Below are 18,653 nucleotides of genomic sequence, written 5' to 3'. Positions count from 1 at the left end.
AGATAGATTGGAATTGCACTCAGGACTGAACGCACCAGCTCACGCCGTCCAGCTATATTAAGGAGACGACCTTGCCATCCTGTCAGCTTCGTTTTTGCTCTGTCCAAGACATTCTGTAGGTGCACCAATTTGAGGCGGCCTAATGTAATTGGCAGTCCTAAGTACCTTATTGGGAAGGATACTTTTTGACCTGCAAATGGCTCAAGAATGTGGTCCACATCAATTCCCAGACATCTGATGGGCGCGACCATACATTTCGCGAGATTTAGCTTAAGGCCACTCGCATTTCCAAACTGCTCCAGGATGCTGAGAAGTGCACGTACTTCTTCTTGTACCGGATTGAGGAAAATGACAGCATCATCAGCATACAGTGACAATCTCAGCTTAGCGTACCTACCACGCAACGGACTTAGAATCCCATCCTCTGTGGCAATGTCAAGAATCCGCTGCAAAGCATCGATGGCGAGGATGAATAGATACGGGGATAGCGGATCACCCTGACGAAGTCCCCGCGCATGGTTTATTCTTTCCCCTGGAACTCCATTCAGCAAAACTGAGGAGTGTGCACTACTGAAAAGGAGGCTTAACCAATTCCTCCACCTGCAACTGAAACCTCTTTGCTCGAGTAGTTCAAGGACATACGCCCAGGAGACTGTGTCAAAGGCCTTAGAGATATCCAGTTTGAAAAGAAGGGCCGGCGTCTTCGTCCTATGGTATGCTCTGGCTAAATTCCGCACATACAGGAAGTTTTCTTGGATACAACGGCCTTGGATGAATGCACTTTGTGAGCTGGAAATAAGCTGGTCAATGTGTGCTGACAATCGTATAGATAATGTCTTCGTGATCAGCTTTGCAAAGGAGTTTATTAAACTAATTGGTCTTAAAATCTGTTGCATGTTCAGCGATGTCCTTCTTCGGGATGAGGACAATAAACGCCCCATTGAGGCGCTCCAAAGGCCCAGTACGGAGGTGGTAGAAGCAGTCTATCGCAACCATAAGGTCATTCTTGATGATGTGCCAGCAAGCCTTGTAAAAGGCTCCAGTGAGATCTCTATACTATGACACTTATCTTTTTTGTCCAGCGCATCATTCCGTTCATTTACCGTTTGACAGACCTAACATGTAGGCCCGATCCGAAAAAATATCTAAAATACCCTCTGTCCCTGCTCGGTCTTCTTTCAGGCTTCCAATATGGGCCTCGTGTCGCGGTCAGGCAGCGGCAGTAGATCCGGATGAGGATGGCCTTTAAATGGATACATACGGTTCTTTTCTAGTGCAATTTATAATGAATTAAATAGATATTTGATTTTTTTATTTGTATTATTTAGTTCATTTAATTACGGTAGATACGAGCACTGTCCCCGTCCTTAGTAGATCCGCCGCAAAGCACCCGAGCCCCCGAGGAGTTTGATTTGATGGAAGCGAAGAACCAAACCGGCGGTGGCGAGGAGTGCAGGTGCAGGCCGAGGGCGGCGCAGGCGGGGATGCGGCGCAAGAAGATGATGAAGCAGCTGACGGCGAAGCGGGACGACGACACGGCGATGCACGTAGCGGCGTGCGCCGGGCAGCTCGCGTCGATGCGGGAGATGATGTCCGGCAAGGTCGCCGAGGAGCTCGGGGCGCTGCTGTCGTGGCCGCCGGGTACGGGTACGTGCGTGGCCCTGGCGGCGGAGAGATGATCAGGTGCCAGGATGTCGCCACCGCCAGCATCCAGGCCAACAACAGCGGCTGCATGCAACGCGCTCCACATCGCAGCCAAGAAAGGGGATGTAGGTATTGATCGATTGGTTTTTCATTAATTTCTCTCATTCTCATGCATGCATGATCGCCATCGATGATGCGTGTCCCATCCATGCATCATGCACACAGACGTCATGAGGGAGCTGCTGCAGGCGTTGTTGATGACACACGGTTGACTCGTCGAACACGACGGCGACACAGGGGCACTTGGACGTGGTGAGGCTCCCCTGCTGCATGCATGTGGACTGGAGCCTGGCGCTGATCGCGGGCAGCAACACAGCAAGACGGCGCTGCAGGTACGGCCGGCCGGGGCCCAGCATCGCGGTGCGCACGGACCAGACCGCGCTGCACATGCATGGCCGCCAAGGGCACCAGGTTGGACCTCGTCGATGCGCTCCTCGCCGCCGAGCCGGCGCTAGCTGCTTAACCACCAGAAGGACAACACCGCACATCGCGGCGCACAAGGTGCATGCGGCACGCGAGATCATTAGGCGCGCGGCTGGTCACGATGCCGGCCCGACACGGCCGGACGGACCTCAAGGCGATCAACCGGTCCGGCCGGCCGGCGCGCGAGACCCTGCTGGTACGTGCTGGACACTGCGTAGAAGATGGGCAACGCCGACGCGGCTGAGCTGCTGGCGGAGCACGGCGTACGTGCAGTCGGCGCGCGCCATTAGCCCGGGCACCAGCGGCGGCAACAAGCAGCGCGCAGGTGAGCGAAGCGAGCGACATCAAGCACGAGCTGAGAGGTGCGCTCGCAGTCGCATGCATGCAGGAGCAAACGCGGTAGACGCGCGTGCACATCGCGAACGCGAAGCATATCAACAAGCTGCACGAGGTGTTTTCTGCAGGTTCCTACGTTTTGTATGCATACAGTATTCTTTCCTCAGGAATGGTAGGGAACGTTCCTTTGTTCCAAACGCCATGCATCCTTTCCTTTCCTCCGGAATAGACTTCCCGTGACTTTCCTTCAATCCGAACAGCTTTCTTTAGTTGTGGTATCAGGGAAAACGTTGCAGTCACCCTCCGATCCGAACTAAACTATAACTCATTTTGTTTTTTTCTAGATTCATAACTTTGCTATATATCTAAATATATATTATTTTTAAAAACATAGTATAAACTATGAATATAGAGATACCAAAATATCTTATATACTTAGAGACAGATAAAGTATCTATATTTCTTCCTTTTTCTACTATAAAGTCATATGTATTTAAAGCTTACTTACAGATTATACATATACGCCCACTACGATGAATTTACTCATCTGTCATACACAAATTAAATTGTTAACTTCGCATATCACTAGGAATATATCATTCACATCGTCTTTTCTCCATTCAACTCTAAATAGGCCATCTAATTATAACATGAAATGGCCAGCTAAATTATAAACTCAAATTCTCACAGCAACGTATTGGGAATCCAACTAGTTATTTTATTATCATGAGCCGTGTACCATTAAGATGCTTCAAATCTGCATGTCACTAAAGAGTTCAAACGCACTCTAGTGAGTGCCATGACACTTTTTTTTTTGTCTCCAAGCCATTTCATCCACTTCTGTTGAGTTTTCACCGTTTGACAGGCCTAACATGTGGGCCCGTCCAGTAAAAAAGTCCAAAATACCCCCTCTCTCTTCGTCTCCAACCTCATCTCCTTTGCCCGAACAGGAATGGAGAGCGGTTGCGGTGCACACGGTGAAGAGGGATGCAAGTTTGACCTTGGGTGATGGTAGGGGGCCACGGAGGAGACGGGTGCGGTTGCGGAGGGCGCAGGCATGGAACTCCGAGTTATGGTGCGCAGTTCACTGGCGGCTTGGGACGGGGTGGCGCGGCTCAACGATGTTTGGCGGTAACAGAGGCGGCGAGGTTGGAGGACGCGCAGTCCTGCTGCTTCGAAAGCTCCAATCAGGCCTCACTTTTGCCATCGTGGGCTGCCAAAGTGGAGGTAGTTGAGAGCACGGTGATGGGACGATGAGTGATAGGGACACGAGGGTATTTTGAACTTTTTTCACCTTAGTTTGACGGCGCAAAAGTGGACGGAATGACCTGGGAGGCAAAAAAATTACTATTGTGTCATGGCTTGGATGGAAGTGGCTTGAAAGATAGCTTTTACTTGGGTACGTTCGAACTTTTTAGTGGCATGTAGGTCCGAAGCGTCTTTCATAATGGCAGATAGGTAAAAAGATCATTTATTATTTCTCGAAAAAATCCACATTACCACCCTCAAATTTTGCAAAAGTCTGTTTTCTTCTCATTGATCTTTAAAACTGGGTAAACTATCTCCCTGGATTTTTAAAACTATTCGTTTTACATCAAAGGCGGTTTTCTCTTTTTCTGTTTTATTTATTTTGGCTAAAATTTTGGTAAATCATAATAAATTACAGAAAAAATATAAAAAAACACCTATCCGAAAACTCAGCTGCGTGAAATCTACCTTTTTATTCAGGTAACGTGATGGTCCTTTGATCTTTCTTTATGTGAATTTTAGGTCCATTAGAACTTCATCCGATGGTTCAGAGCCGTTTCTGAACAATTGTTTTTTTCAGTCATCTAAAGAATAGCAAATCCTAATAAAATAGATAAATTTTGTTAGACTCCACATGAGTAGATAATATGGTATGCTTTAGTATAGTTTTTTTTTTTGTTATAACTTTAGATCTTTGATTTTCTATAATTAATTCATATCTATCGTTTTTATGGTTCATTATGGTAAAATTTTTATAGTGGATTAATATTGTATAATTGAATTGTAGTAAAAAATTTATACTCACTAGATCATGTATAATTTAGTTATATATATTTATTTATTTATTAGGCGTATGCTTGATGATCTAATTTTATATTACAGCCCAGCCGCTCTGCTCCAGCCTAGAACAGCCTGCTGCACAGCGTGGGCCGTGGGCCATCGGTCTTGCGTTTGCAGCACTTGTGTCCTCTTTGGCAGCAGAGTATTCTTTTCTCGCTTTTTCTATATGTTTTTCTATATATTTCATGTGACTGACTCTTAAGATGATTTTAGAAAACGCTATTATACAACAAATTGTTACTGTTGTGATTTGTCATTTCTCTCTGTATCATAATTTTTTTTGCTTGGTCTGATAATAGAAACAACCGGGAACTGTTAATTATGTTTTTATGGTTTTGCCTAATAGTTTTTTTATTCTCGAAATCGAAAATTACAGGTTATATACAATAAAATATAAAATAGATGCAATAATCGTCGTCTAAAAGAAAACTAAAATTTAGACACCTGAAGTTTAGTAAGAGCAACTCCAGCAGTAGCCCCCAAAACAGGGCCTCTACTTTTCATTTGGGTGCTCTCCCTACTTTTGGGTGCCCAAAATTTTTGCTTCCACTCCAACAGTACCACCTAAATGAAGGCCCCCAAATCCAAACTGGCAGACAATGACATGTGGGACCCACTCGTCATTGGGTCAAACATTTTTGCTACCGCATGGCCACAAGAAGGGGAGGCTCGACGCTCGCGATAACCATGGCTGGGGCTGCTCCCGCTCATCGAGGAGAGGCCACTCTTACGGTGGCGAGGCCCAACGGTGGAGGTTAGAGGTGGAGGGAGGGAGCGCGGTAGTGAAAATTAGCGCTAGAGGGAGATGGGCGAAGCTGCGTTTGTTTGGTGTGACGAGTTAATTGCCACACCACGCAGGATGGGGGCTGGGCTGTTGGGCCAACAGAAATGGGGTCTGCAGGGAAGATTTGGGTGCCCACCCCAAATTGGGGGCTCTAGTAGGGGCCCTGCTGGAGTGCTGTTTTTTTCCTGGGCACCCATATTTAGCTATAGGGGCTCAAGTAGGGGCCCTGCTGGAGTTGCTCTTGTCCCATTCTTTTTCAGGCATAAGCCATTTCCAACCTGTAATTTCTTGTGCACATGTACGCGTTTGGCTCGGTCTACCTGACATGCAAGTTTACAATGTTTAGGCCTTGTTTAGTTCAAAAAAAAATGAATGTCACATCGGATATGCCAATACATATGTAAAGTATTAAACATAGACTAATAAAAATAAATTACATAGTTCATGTAAAAACTGCGAGATGAATTTATTAAGCCTAATTAATTCATCATTAGCACATGTTGGTTAATGTAATAATTATGGCTAATCATGAACTAATTAAGTTTAAAAGATTTGTCTCACAATTTATAACCAAACTGTGCAATTAGTTTTTTTTGTCTACATTTAATGGTCCATGCATGTGTTGAAAGATTTGATGAGATTGGTGAAAAATTTTAGATAGAAACTAAATAAGGCATTATTACATGCCGTTGGTTGTTGTTTGGTTGGGCTAGACAGCAATCATTCATGGCACCATCAATTACAGTATAGTAGAAACTCGTTAGAGCAACTCCAGCAGAGGCATCCAAATCAGGGCCCCTACATTTGATTTGGGTGCTTTCCTATTTTTGTTGGCTTAATATTTTGTTTCTACTCAAGCAGAACACCCTAAACAAAAGTCCCAAAATCCATATGAGCAGACAATAACGTGATTGATGATGATTGGTTGATAAATAGAAATTATTTAATATAAAATTGGTTTTTGTCCTTATCTTATATCTTATACTCTTATAAAGTTAAACCCCACTAAAGATTTCTCTCAACATGCAAGCTATCCACATCAACAATCCACTAAAACTTGCAATTATAGGCAACTAGTACATGTAATTATGATAATCATCTCTTCATCTACTAATATGCATTTAGTTGTTTATATTGATGTGTCAAATCATTCAACAAAATTAATTCAAGATAATTTTATTCATATAACTATAAACATAAATAGTCTAATTTTATTTAAATTATCTGAAATTTCCGCAGCAACGCGTGGGGTGTTCTTCTAGTTATATTTGAGAACAAAATTTGAATGCTGAGGACAGAGGGAATAAGTGTCAGTACATCGCATTGCTAGTTGCTTGTCTTCAAGTAGGCATCCTACACCAAGTTACGGTGAATCATGAGATACTGAACGTTTTTGGGATGTAGAGAATGAAAGCTAGTGTTAGAACTGTTGATCCATTTTTTTTTTGCTACTGTTGTAGTACGAGTCTATTTGACATTTTGACCTAGTAAAGGTTAGAAATTTGTTCTTAGCGGATGATAGGTTACTGAATCAGGATGAGTTCAAGACATGTTCTCCCCTGTAGTTATCATTACTCTTTCTGCATAGAATTGTATTCAGAACTATAAATTTGTTGACGTGACAGTTTGTATATTGTTGAGAACCCATATTTAGCTACGGCACAAACTTCCCATCATTTGTTAACACTAGCCAAAGATACGCCATTTACAATATTATGAGCAAATATGTCAACAAATTAATATTGCCATTTGAAATCCTGATGATCAAAACCGGATGGATGCAGGTGATGCAGCTGCTGGTTGGCTGTACTGGCCACCATCCCAACGTTCACAGACCAAAAAAATTTTCTACCTTTTTTTTTAAAAAATAAATATGTTGTGGTTTACAATAGGAGAAAAACATTAAAAACGTTGTTTCATATTCTGTACTGATAATAAACCTACAATACAGATGATACATCAAGAAATCTAGAAATTAATTGTAGAAAGCGTCTGGACACATCAGGTAACAACTCTGAGCAGAGCACGCCTGGGATATTAGTTTGACCAGCAGGCAGCAGTTCAGCACGGTAAATCACTATTGGCAGATGGTATGGTACAGAGCAGGTGTTCCCTTTTTTCCCCCACCACGGGATAAGAGCACTGCACGTGCTCGATGCTCTCCACTCTTCCGTCCATTCTTCCCTGACAAATTCTTGGTACCCTTTCCCGATTCCGGGGATGTTGGCTGCGGCCTGCGGCTCCAGCTTCCAGGATCAGCAGCGTGACTGCATGAGGCTCGTGCGGTTGTTTTTTTCTTTTTGGTTGTTGTTTGACAGTTTTTTTTTCTTCTTATTTTCACATTTGTGTTCGATTATTTGTTCCAGGAGTATGGTGACTGTAGCAGCTTGAAAACATCGCCCAAAAATAATCACGTCGATCACTTGTATGAACTTAAAAACATCACCCAAATGATCACTTTTGTGAACTTGAAAATATCATCAATTGTAGGAACTTAAAAACATCGCCCAAAAGATGATCACTTGTGTGAACTTGAAAATATCATCACTTGTACGGAACTTAAAAGCATCGCCCAAAAGAACCCAAGTACCATACACAAGGTTTATTTGTGGCGCTGCTTGTCACACTGAATGACACTAACATGCTGTTTGGTCCCATCTGACATGATCCGCTACACAAGTTCACATCTAGCTACTGGACATGTTCATCTTAATACTGTAAAGCTCTACCACAGATGTGATGTCAACTACTAAGAAGCCTCCCCTACCAAACTCCGGACCACGCGAATCTTGACACTCTAGACATGGGACCTTAGCCTCTACTGCAAAAGAAACTACGCTGACTGCATGGGTCTCTATAACTCCAGAGTTTTTCTTCACAGGGTTATTAGGATCATACCGGTAGATGAAACCTGAATCTTTGCATTCACGATAGTTCTCACTGATATTAATAACAGCAACAAGCGGGCCTCCCTTGCGTAGTTGATACATGGCATGTCTGATATGCTCAAGTTCGTTCAAACTGTACGCATACCATTTGGCAATTTTATACCTCCGAGCATCTGCCTCTCTAAGAGTACCCTAGAATCATGCAACAAACAGCCTATATCAATTAAAATGAATAAGTTCAATTAAAGAAAACTAAGACTAACAACTAGCACGCTTTGCAAATCAAAACGAACAAGAAAGGGAGGGTTCAACAAGTTAAGATTTTATACCTTCTGAATAGCAGTATATTGCCCCTTCTCAAATATGCCATGATCTTTTATCATTTGCAAAAGTGTCACCATTTTGGTTTCTTCAGGCAGGCTGAGACTGATTTTTGCTTCATCATACTGGTTCATCAGCTGACGAATGGAAAGAGTAGCACTCCTTTGCAATTGAACCCTTAAATTAGATTCCAATGTTGTCACCAGAGCAAAGTAAGCGCAGGCAGCTGCAATTTAATTTGGTATGTCAAACGAAATGGTTATTATATTTTTTCTGAAGAGAAAAGTTCCTAAGGTAGCTTTGTGATGTAATCTAAACTAAAGAGATACTTCATATCTATTTTTATTAGGACATTTTGCATCTAACAGAACAAGTTATAAATTGTGCACACTAGTAATAACTCTCTAGGTTGTGTTGATCATCCTTAGAGAGCACCATGGGGAGAGATGAAGAAGAGCAGAAGGCAAGGTCACAGGACACGAAAGACTCGTGATACCATGAAACATGGAAGGAAGAATAGGATGCACATGCAATGAATTTCCATTGATCAATCATGGTGTGCAAATACAGTGTGCGATCTAAGAAAGGATACAAACAAAATTGACTGCATACAAGTTAGTTGAACCCGTAGATTTGACAAAATCCTGGTTGTCCCATCATTCATAACCTGATTCCTCCACGTCCACCTCTCACGAGCTTCACTATACTCCGAAATGGCTGACATACTTGAAAACTGGAACATAAATGTAGCAGTAGTATCTTTGATCAATAAGATTGAGAGATGATAATATTTAGAACTCTGTTTTTGCAGTAGAACAACAACAGTCAATGATGGCATGCTATGTCTCTTAAACATCACCCAATATTGAATATAAGGAAGTGGACCGCTATAAAGCTGGAATTGGCACGAAGTCAATGGCTTGCCAGCCAGGCAGAGCAGTATCTCAAAAGAAAAGGGCACAACAAGCTCCACATGATGCACTATGCCATGGTCACAAGAAAAGGGGACGCACTTGGCTAATGCAACGAGTTACTATTATTCATCGCCACCACCCCACCCACAGCGACCAGTTGCCTGTTGTTTGTATTTCAACGACGCACCTCGCACTGGCGGATCCAGGATTGGCTCGAAGGGGAGCGGAGGGAGGCCGCGGAGGTGCGGAGCGAGGCCTCCTGGAGCCGCGGAGGGAGGCCGGCGGGCGGCGCCACGGGCGGGCGGCGCAGTGTCCTCGTGCGGGAGGGGCTTCTCTCGTGCGGCGGCGGCCGTGATGAGTGACACAAAGGAGAAGGAAGACCGAAAGGGTTCTGGTGTTGGGCCTTGACTTATACATGGGTACTGTACGAGGGATTCGTGGGCCAACGACTAGGGCCTGGGTCCTGGATCTGCCCGGTCCACGGCCTTGATGTGCAGGTGGTGGCCGGTGTGGCAGCCCCCATGCCTTCCTCGTTCGTACAGTGGTAGACGAATCTGACTGATGAAGATTATTTACAGCGTTTGCATGGCCGGAGGCTGAATCCGTGGCGTTCGTGGAGGTGGACGACGGATCCTCCATGGAGTCATGGAGACGGCCGGATGTTGTTCTATTGAGGGAAGAAGAAGCGATGGCCGCCATGTTTTATTTATTTAGAGAAGAAGCGATATATATATAGCGCGCGGGTGGGGGAACATTCATGGATGTTCTTGCCGTCGCCTGCCACCGGTACGGTGACCGGTGAGGCCTCTGTCTGGGCTAAAGGAAGGTACAAGGCCTAGCTGGTGTCGGTGGTCTTTACGGCCAGGACGCACAACAAGGAGGAGCGCCCAATTCGCTGCCCACAAGAAGCAACAGATCGATCGTCACCACCATCGTTGGCCATGCCCAGAACACCGTTGATCCAAGGTCCGGCTTAACTCCCGTTCAGCACCAACCTGCATCCTTCCTCTGGTGAGCACACTCACGTTTAATTTCCTTTGCCTTTTTAGGATCAATGAATGTTAAAGAAGAAAAAAAAAAGCTTTATTCAATATTGTTCATTGTACAATTGCTTTTGCTTTGCTTCTAGAGAGTACATGCTGTGAACAGAGACTTGATTTGAGGATGACTATATATGCATTGTTTCGATTTTTTTTTTTTACTAAAGTTTCTCTCCACTATCTGACATAAGAAAATAGAGGTTGTTCATTATCAGTAAAAGGATAGATGTTAAGCGCGGATAGATCTAACACAATTGAGTTAATTACATATTGCATAGGATGATTTGGAGACGCAAATCTGATTTGTTTTCCTTTTGCCTGTTTTTTTTCCAAAATTAGAGGTAAACTTTCTCTCTGCTTGAGAGAAATATTATATGTTCTCTTTTCCTCGCACGCGCTGTAGTTGTGCAACTCAATGGAATTTGTTCATAATTTGTGAGTGGCTGTGTTCTCTTTTCCTATGTAAGCATGTTTATTATGCTTTGTTCGTGTGACTATCATCCTGTTAGAATAGTCTAAGGCCTTGTTTGGATGTAGTCGGATTCACACCGATCCACATGGGTTGAGGTGGATTGGAGTGGAACTTGAACTAAATTCCATCCCAATCCACACCAACACACATGGATTGAAGCGAATACGACAACATCCAAACAAGGCCTAAGTGTATATGTGCTTGCGCTGACATTACAGTTGCATGAAGAAACAGAAGATGGAACTGTTCTAGAAACAATTGCTGTCTATCAACGAGCAAACAAAGAGGCACTATCTTACTACTTTGGGGGAAAATATTGAAGAATTGAAGGTTAGGTTTCTATTTCAAGTTATCAGCTCAACCTTATGCCATTGCCTTTTGATTTCTTGAACACTCTGTCACAATTGCTATTGATACAAATTTGAATGTGTTTATTACCCAGCTTTCTAAATTGCAGACATCAATGGCTCAAGAAAAAAATATTAAGAATATTTTGTGTTCTTGACCTCTCAGAAAATCAAGGGTGTTTTTCCTGCTCTGTTTTGTGGTGCCGCGCGGATGAAAGACTCTGGGCAATCCGGCAGGCGTCACTTGCTGCAACCGAGGAAGTTGACCCCTGAAGGATGCCATAAACCTGTGCAAAACCTGCAGTTGCCCACGGAATAACCTGTGTACGGATACACATCATTCAGTCACATACATCATTTACTATATTAGCATATTACCCTTATTATTTTTATGGACATGTACACCAAAGTACTCCTGGCCGTACCTGAGGACTTGGAGAGCCTCACACATCTTGTGACAAGCTGGGGGCCCTTGATCCCAGTAAGTTCGGCGAAGAAGTATCTGATGTCTTTCTCACCGTCGAAGCAGGCGCTGAAATTTGAGTGAAAACACAGCCACCTGTCGTTATCCGGAGACAACCACTTCTGCTCGAACACATGACTGTCGATGCCTCTCACTTCCGAGAGCCGCACACCCTGCATCACGGTACACGCATACATGTATTATGCGTGTCTTGGTTAAGCTTCTAAACATGAAACAAAAAGGTCGTTGCATATTATGCAAGAAGGTACGCACCTGATTTTGCATCTCAAAATACAGTGCGCCCAGTCTTGCGCAGGTTCCTGTCTGGCTTGTCCCAAGCCTGGCATCATACTCCTGTTTGGTCTGCGGTATATGGTCCTCTTCTCTCCAAGTGCCGTACTTGGACAAAAAACGCTCTGTCAGCTGCCCAAAGTAGGACCTACAAGCGGATGAATAACGCACCAAAATTTCTTTCGTAAATCCTTTTAAGAAAAACTACTATATCAACATTTCATATAAGATGCATGGTGCACTCTAGTATGTGTTACCTGTCCTCGGTCTCATTGTTCTGACCACTCCCAGACCCACCAACTTGTGCCATTTTTAGCTGCTCTGGAGTTAAAATGTTGCAGAAGTAAATTTCTAGTTAATTAGCTAGGTACTAGCAGGCAATTGAACACACAATAAACTCTCACAGCCCTATCTAGTCCGAATTGTGAAATCGGTGCAAATCAAAAACTGGATTCATTTCGCAACAGAACTAAGCATTTCGCGGCTGCACCACGCACGCAAAACCCACGCGCGCTGGGGTGACAGATTATCCAATGTGATCTAAAATTTCTCTCCCAAATCTGCTGCAACCCCCGAAAAACACATTGCATTTATTAACAATATGCGGCCAATTGGCCCGTCGTTTTGCCTTAAAAAACAACAAGTACCTCTCGACGGCGACGGACGCAGAGAAGCCGATCGCAACGGAGAGACAGCCGGGAAAGGTTGGGCGGCGGAACGCGTCGCTGCTGGAGGATGCCGCGCCGCACGTAGGAGGTACACTGGACGGAGAGAGGCGGGCGGAGCAGAACCGCGAGTCCGCGACGGAGGGAGTTACCGCGACCGCGACGACGGAGAGGGAGGCGGGCGGAGAGCAACCGTGCGGCGACGGAGGGTGGTGCGCTCGACGGAGAGCTAGGGAGGCGGGCGGAGAGCAACCGCGCGACGACGGAGGGTGGGTGCGCTCGCCGGCGGAGGGAGGCGAGCGGAGAGCAACCGCGCGACGACGGAGGGTGGGTGCCGCTCGATGGAGGGAGGCGGGGCGGAAAAACAACAGGGCGGGAGGAGCGCGACGGTGGAGGTACGGCGGTGACCCGCGCTCGGGGTTTATATAGAAAGGGTTCCCGTTTGCGGGTGGTGGCCGGTGGCCCTGTGCGAGAGTATTTGAATTTCGTTACGGGAGAGAGACTGGAAGCATGCGGCTCAGGCTCAGGCTCAGGCCGCTCTATACGGCCTTGGGCATATGCAGAAACACAAGCACTTAAGTTGTCCGTCTACGATCACTTGAAGCTCGGATCGGAGGTCGTCATGTGTTGAACTCGATCCGCCAAGAGGACCTGCGCAACGGGGAACTTGGATGAGGTCCCAGCTGAACTCCGCTACGCTCTCCAACGCCGTGGCCATGGAGGCAGTGGGCGAGAGCGATGCGCGCGGCTGTCTAGGGCCACGGCGGCAGGGAGCGAGGGACCGTTCCAACCAAGCGTACGTGGGTTGGGCGAGCTAATGCCGCAGCAAGGAGCTCATAGCAAGAATTGAGAAAAGTAGAGGGTTCCAGGTGAAAAAATTCAAAGGAATATGAACATTGAATGAATAGTAAAAGTTGATGTCAAGATTTCTATAGATTTCAGGGTTTCCAATACAAAGTGTTTTGTTAGCTCCTTCCTTTCCCCAAACAATGCACAAGTTAACTCAAACTTACAAAATCTACAACAAAAAAAAAAAAACCGAAATTAAATCTAAAAATTATAATTCAAACTTTGTAACCGTGTGTCACTGCATGTGAAATATAAATAAATCTTAAAAAGCCCAAGGACATGTAAAACTCAAATATAGGCACCCCTGCTCCAAAGTTATTAGTCTGAAAAGCCTAAAAATTGTCAGCTCCAAACTCAGAAATATAAATCAGCATGTGCTGATAGTAAGAGACTCAATGTCCGTACTCGATCTGGAACAAAAGAATTGGCATACGCATGAATTATTTGAAGATTCCTCGTACAAAAGAGTTTATTAGTTTTAACTTTTTTTCTAAGAATAATCAAATCCTTTACAGTAAATGTGGACAAAAGAAAATTACGACCCCCGTACAAGGCACGAGTACATATCTATAGTAAATAAAAAAAAGTCCAAAAAGACACCAATTCCTGTTTATTAAAACAAGAATAGTTGCATTAAACACTTCGTGTCCTTTTAAGACCAAACTATTTTGCAAAGCCACGGGACTACTCTATTCCATGCTGGATGCATTCGCACTTGAAATGTCTAATGTCTTTATATAATAAGAATATTAATAATTTTTGCTTTAAATTAATGCTACCTCCGTCCACAAAACAATATAGCTATGGTATTCGTGCTCGTGAAAATAGTTCAAATTTAACTAAATTTACAATAAATAGTATTGATACTTATGTCTACAAATTTTTTAATTATAAACGTATGTTTTATAAATAATCTATGATACTTATTCTGTATTATATATGTTACTATTTTCTCGTAAAAAATAGGTTAAAGCCTTATTTAATTCACCCCAAAATCCAAAAACTTTTTAAAATTCTCCATCACTTCAAATATTGTGGCACATGCATAAAGTATTAAATATAAATAAAAAGTAACTAATTACATAATTTGCCTATAATTTACGAGATAAATCTTTTAAGCCTAAATAGTTTATGACTGAACAATAATTATTAAATTGAAATGAAAGTGCTATAGTATCAAAATACTAAGGTTTTTGAATCTAAACAAAGCCTAAACTCAAAAGCACTTGTCACCTCAATATGCGAGAATTGCTATCTATTGCTATCTCAAACGGAGAAAGTATATTGTAAAAATATGTTTAATGACATTAACGTCTGTAAAAATATGTTTCACGGCAAATACAATGATAGTTATAGTATGATAAATATTAGTATTTTTTATACAAAACTGATCAAAGTTGAAATAATTTAATATAGCACTGTTCTATAATTGCATCCATTTGAGACAGTTTTTCTCAACACCACCAAAATATTTTGTATCCAACAAGAGCCCACGCAACTTGTACATGCATGCTTCCTGGCGGCTAATAGTCTAGCACAAGTACACAGTAATTTGATTGAGCCTACTCTCACGTAGCTAAAAAATTACAAGCAGAACTAATTCTTATAAAACTCTAAGGAGCCACGGTTTGGCCTCGCAGAATCATTTTTTGAAGGTGGCAAACGCAGTTCCTAGTTTGGCCTCGCAGAGGGAATAAGCTTCAGGACTCAACGCGTTCTGGAACTGTTCTTTGAGATCAAGCTTCAACACCGTTTGCAGGATTCCAGTGCAAAAATTCTGTACTTCCTTGCGGCGCGACTTGTTTTCAGGAACAGCTGAAAGAGCTTCTTGTATCAACCCGCACAACTGAGCCAAATGGTTCAAAAACACCTCTGATGCATCACCGGCCCATGATTTCAGTATGTAGTCCACTAACTCCAGCATTTGATTTCTCCGATATTGAGCTTTCGTGTTCTCGGTCCTCTGCAGAACAAAACCAAAAAGCTCCTGCCCTATCCAAGGATTCCTCTTAGCAACCTCCTTCGAAAAACCAAGCTTCAGCCGTGATTTCTTCCTGTCGTAATCATTCAAGATAGAATGGAACTTATCAATCACACTTGCAAGTTCCTGTTCAGAACAATTCATTGAGTTGATGATCTTCAGAATCCAAAATGTAGCATTCTGTGCTACAGAAGCAACTGTGTTATATCTTGAGCGTGATGCCAACCTCAGAGCTTTCTCCAACAAGCTTTCAAGTTTACCAAATTCAACGACACCGCCTTCTGGATACTCATTCCCTTTGAATACCCTCCTCTGCAGTATGCCAGCAATACGTTGCCTGAACTGTTCAGTACCATCAGCACCATGTGATTTTACAAAAGCTTGCATTAAGAAAGAATACACCTCCAGCACCATTGCTTTCCCTGTAGAGGTGGAACATAAAGGTTGTAAGAAACAATAGAGCAGAAGTTGCATAATGTAATTCGATGACAACTGCAAGTACTATTTTTAATATGACCACTGCAAGTACTATTTTTAATATCTCTAGGCTATAATTCTATATAAATTACATAATCAATCGCAGTCCTTCAAACAGTTCTCTAACCTGGTAAAAAGAATATCGACACAACTCTTTGAAACAACATTAGAAGATAGTATTGCTTTAAAAAATATCACAAGAATTGCAAAAAGATCATTACGGACTTATAAGTAAATCTTTCATTTATCATCTAGACAGAAAACTGTAGGTAGTAAGGGCTAAATGGAATATACCTGGATTCCTCTGAAGATATATATCAAGTAATGTAAGCACACGAAGCTTAATCGCATAAGTTGAGATTGCTTAGTCTCACTACCAGGAAGATTGCGCTCCTTGAATATCCTTGCAATGTAAGGATCAATACGGAACATAGCATCATCATCCATGCCATCTGAATCATCTGAATCATCCACATCTTTAGTAGATTCTGCTATATCTCCACCTTTTGTCTCATTCGGGACTGCTTTGTTGAAATCATCTTGATCCACATCACCTTCATCACTAGAATCATCTTCATCATCTGTAACATCATCAATTTCCCCAACCTCTTCATCTTCCATTACAGTTTCATCATCATCTTCAATATCAACACGACCATCATCTTCGTCATCACTATCTGTTTGGCGACGGCCTTTCAAATCTATCTTCACGACCCTCAACATATCAAGGAGACCAGTTTCTGTAATATCATCACAGAACACACGAAAAACCTGTTGTTTCAAAGAAAAGATATAACACATCAGTTATATTTTACATAAGGGCATTACACAAAATAATAAAGATAAGACTCCATGTGAATATCCCAGGTATTATTAGCATAGATTCCTCAACACTATCAGTCCATAAGATTACAGCTGAGTATGCTTGCCTGTTCAATTGTGAAACACACAGGTCCAGATGCATGAAGCAAAACAGAGAGGAAAGTCTGGACAAGAACATCCATAAACTCTAGTGACACTTCCTCATTGGGATCCTCTGAAACATCCTCGTCAGATTCCTTAGACCCATCCTCATCAGACTCCTGTGAACCGTGTTCAGCGGATTCTTGTGCACTGGAATTATCACCTTGTGCAATGGTAGGAAAGGATTTCTTGCAACATATAGTCACATCAACTGCGGCCTCCCAATACTCATCTGGATGCAGAAGAACTTGTAGTAGTAACTGGATAAGGAGATAACGCATTGCATGCATCTTAGCAGACTCCAATCCAGGACCAATTTTTCTCTCCTACTCACACAAGAAACCATAGAAATTAGATGGCAACCAGAGAGGAAATATTGGTAAAAGCATGCACCATTAGTTCTAAATAAATAAGCATCAGCTCTTCTTCTATTTTTCACCCCATTTAAGTAAGAAACACAAAAGAACACATTCAATCACACACTCCATAGTTCAACTGCCGGATAATTAAAGAAAAAAATACTGCTCCAACTTGCTGAAGCTGCACAATTAAGTCTTACTGTGTTGAAAAAGATCATTTCGTGCTTAGTGATTAGATTGTTTCAGAAAGCAAGATGCATATCAACTGTAATGATACAGCTTCAATGCATGTGCTTTTGTTTTAGTATGTTCATGCGAAGTGCTATGATTTTTTTCACGAGGTATGCTGAACCAAAAAAAAACACATAAATCCATATCCAATTCGGCAAAAACCCTAACTTCGCAAATCTATACGCACCTTACACCAAGCTTGTTGCCGTAATGAGTTGGATGAAGAGACGAGAAAGAGGAGCCGGGAGAGCAGAACCGACCGGGGGAGATAAAGCCAGTGTCAAAGAGAGTTTCATTTGCATTTTAAGGAGTTGTTTTGCCGTTTAAGGATGAGAGTTTAAGGATGAATATGCCTATTTTGCCGTTTTGTTGTGCAGGATGCTTTCGGTTTTGTTGTGTAGGATACTTCATATGGCCAAGTAGGTTTTCTTATTATAATAGAAGAGCAATAACCATGAACATGGATACACGCAAATTTGATGCATACTTCAAGAATAACTTACAAAAATTAACTGAATCAAATATAGCACTACAGAAATCTCTGCAACTTAGTTGTTTATAGCATTACAGATGTGTCGATATTTCACTAAGACACAGCTCATGGCAACACATACGAACTCAATTAGTACTTCATTACATAGCCATTTAGCTGTTTATATTATAGTAATAATTGTATATGTTTATGACACGGCTACGACACTAGACTCGAGATACCCTCCAAGGGTGCCCTCATGATAAGCTGACCAAACTAGTACTGTCCAAGTGCTTAGACCATTCCCGAATCCCAATAATGTTTGCTCATGGCAACGTGACCGATACCATATAGCTCACCATTCCTTGGGTGCTTAAGCCGTCGATCGCAAGCATAACAATGTTGCGTATCAATAGGCAAACCCTCCAAATAGAATGTATCATATTTGCTGTCACGAAGCCCACCTAAAAAGTAAATAAATTGTAATCACTTGCAATTCCAATAAAACACAAACTTGTGAATTTTATGGTTCAGAATCAGAACTAACCAATTTTCTTATTCTCCTTGAAACAAATCACACAGGTT

At 42.8% G+C, this 18,653-nt stretch overlaps 2 protein-coding genes, 1 long non-coding RNA gene and 2 pseudogenes across 3 annotated transcripts; 2 read left to right on the top strand and 3 right to left on the bottom strand.

The window, feature by feature from the left end:
- Positions 1,416–7,726, top strand: LOC110434599 (annotated as a pseudogene).
- Positions 7,914–10,157, bottom strand: LOC8057530. Its single transcript, XM_002451453.2, has 5 exons — positions 10,035–10,157; positions 9,646–9,861; positions 9,157–9,277; positions 8,553–8,770; positions 7,914–8,415 (listed from the first exon to the last, which is right to left on the bottom strand). The coding sequence occupies exons 1-5, from the start codon at positions 10,155–10,157 to the stop codon at positions 8,023–8,025; spliced, it is 1,071 nt and encodes a 356-aa protein (XP_002451498.2). The 3' UTR covers positions 7,914–8,022.
- LOC110434461 lies at positions 11,287–12,383 on the bottom strand. Its single transcript, XM_021458547.1, has 4 exons — positions 12,329–12,383; positions 12,054–12,219; positions 11,743–11,953; positions 11,287–11,637 (listed from the first exon to the last, which is right to left on the bottom strand). The coding sequence occupies exons 1-4, from the start codon at positions 12,379–12,381 to the stop codon at positions 11,558–11,560; spliced, it is 510 nt and encodes a 169-aa protein (XP_021314222.1). The 5' UTR covers positions 12,382–12,383; the 3' UTR covers positions 11,287–11,557.
- LOC110434462 lies at positions 11,550–12,021 on the top strand. Its single transcript, XR_002451971.1, has 2 exons — positions 11,550–11,641; positions 11,728–12,021. It is a non-coding gene; the product is annotated as an uncharacterized LOC110434462 (long non-coding RNA).
- Positions 14,979–17,311, bottom strand: LOC8057529 (annotated as a pseudogene).

Source organism: Sorghum bicolor, chromosome 4 (assembly GCF_000003195.3).
Source record: "Sorghum bicolor cultivar BTx623 chromosome 4, Sorghum_bicolor_NCBIv3, whole genome shotgun sequence".
NCBI classification, from domain to species: Eukaryota; Viridiplantae; Streptophyta; class Magnoliopsida; order Poales; family Poaceae; genus Sorghum; species Sorghum bicolor.
This window is presented reverse-complemented; position numbering and strand designations above follow the sequence as displayed.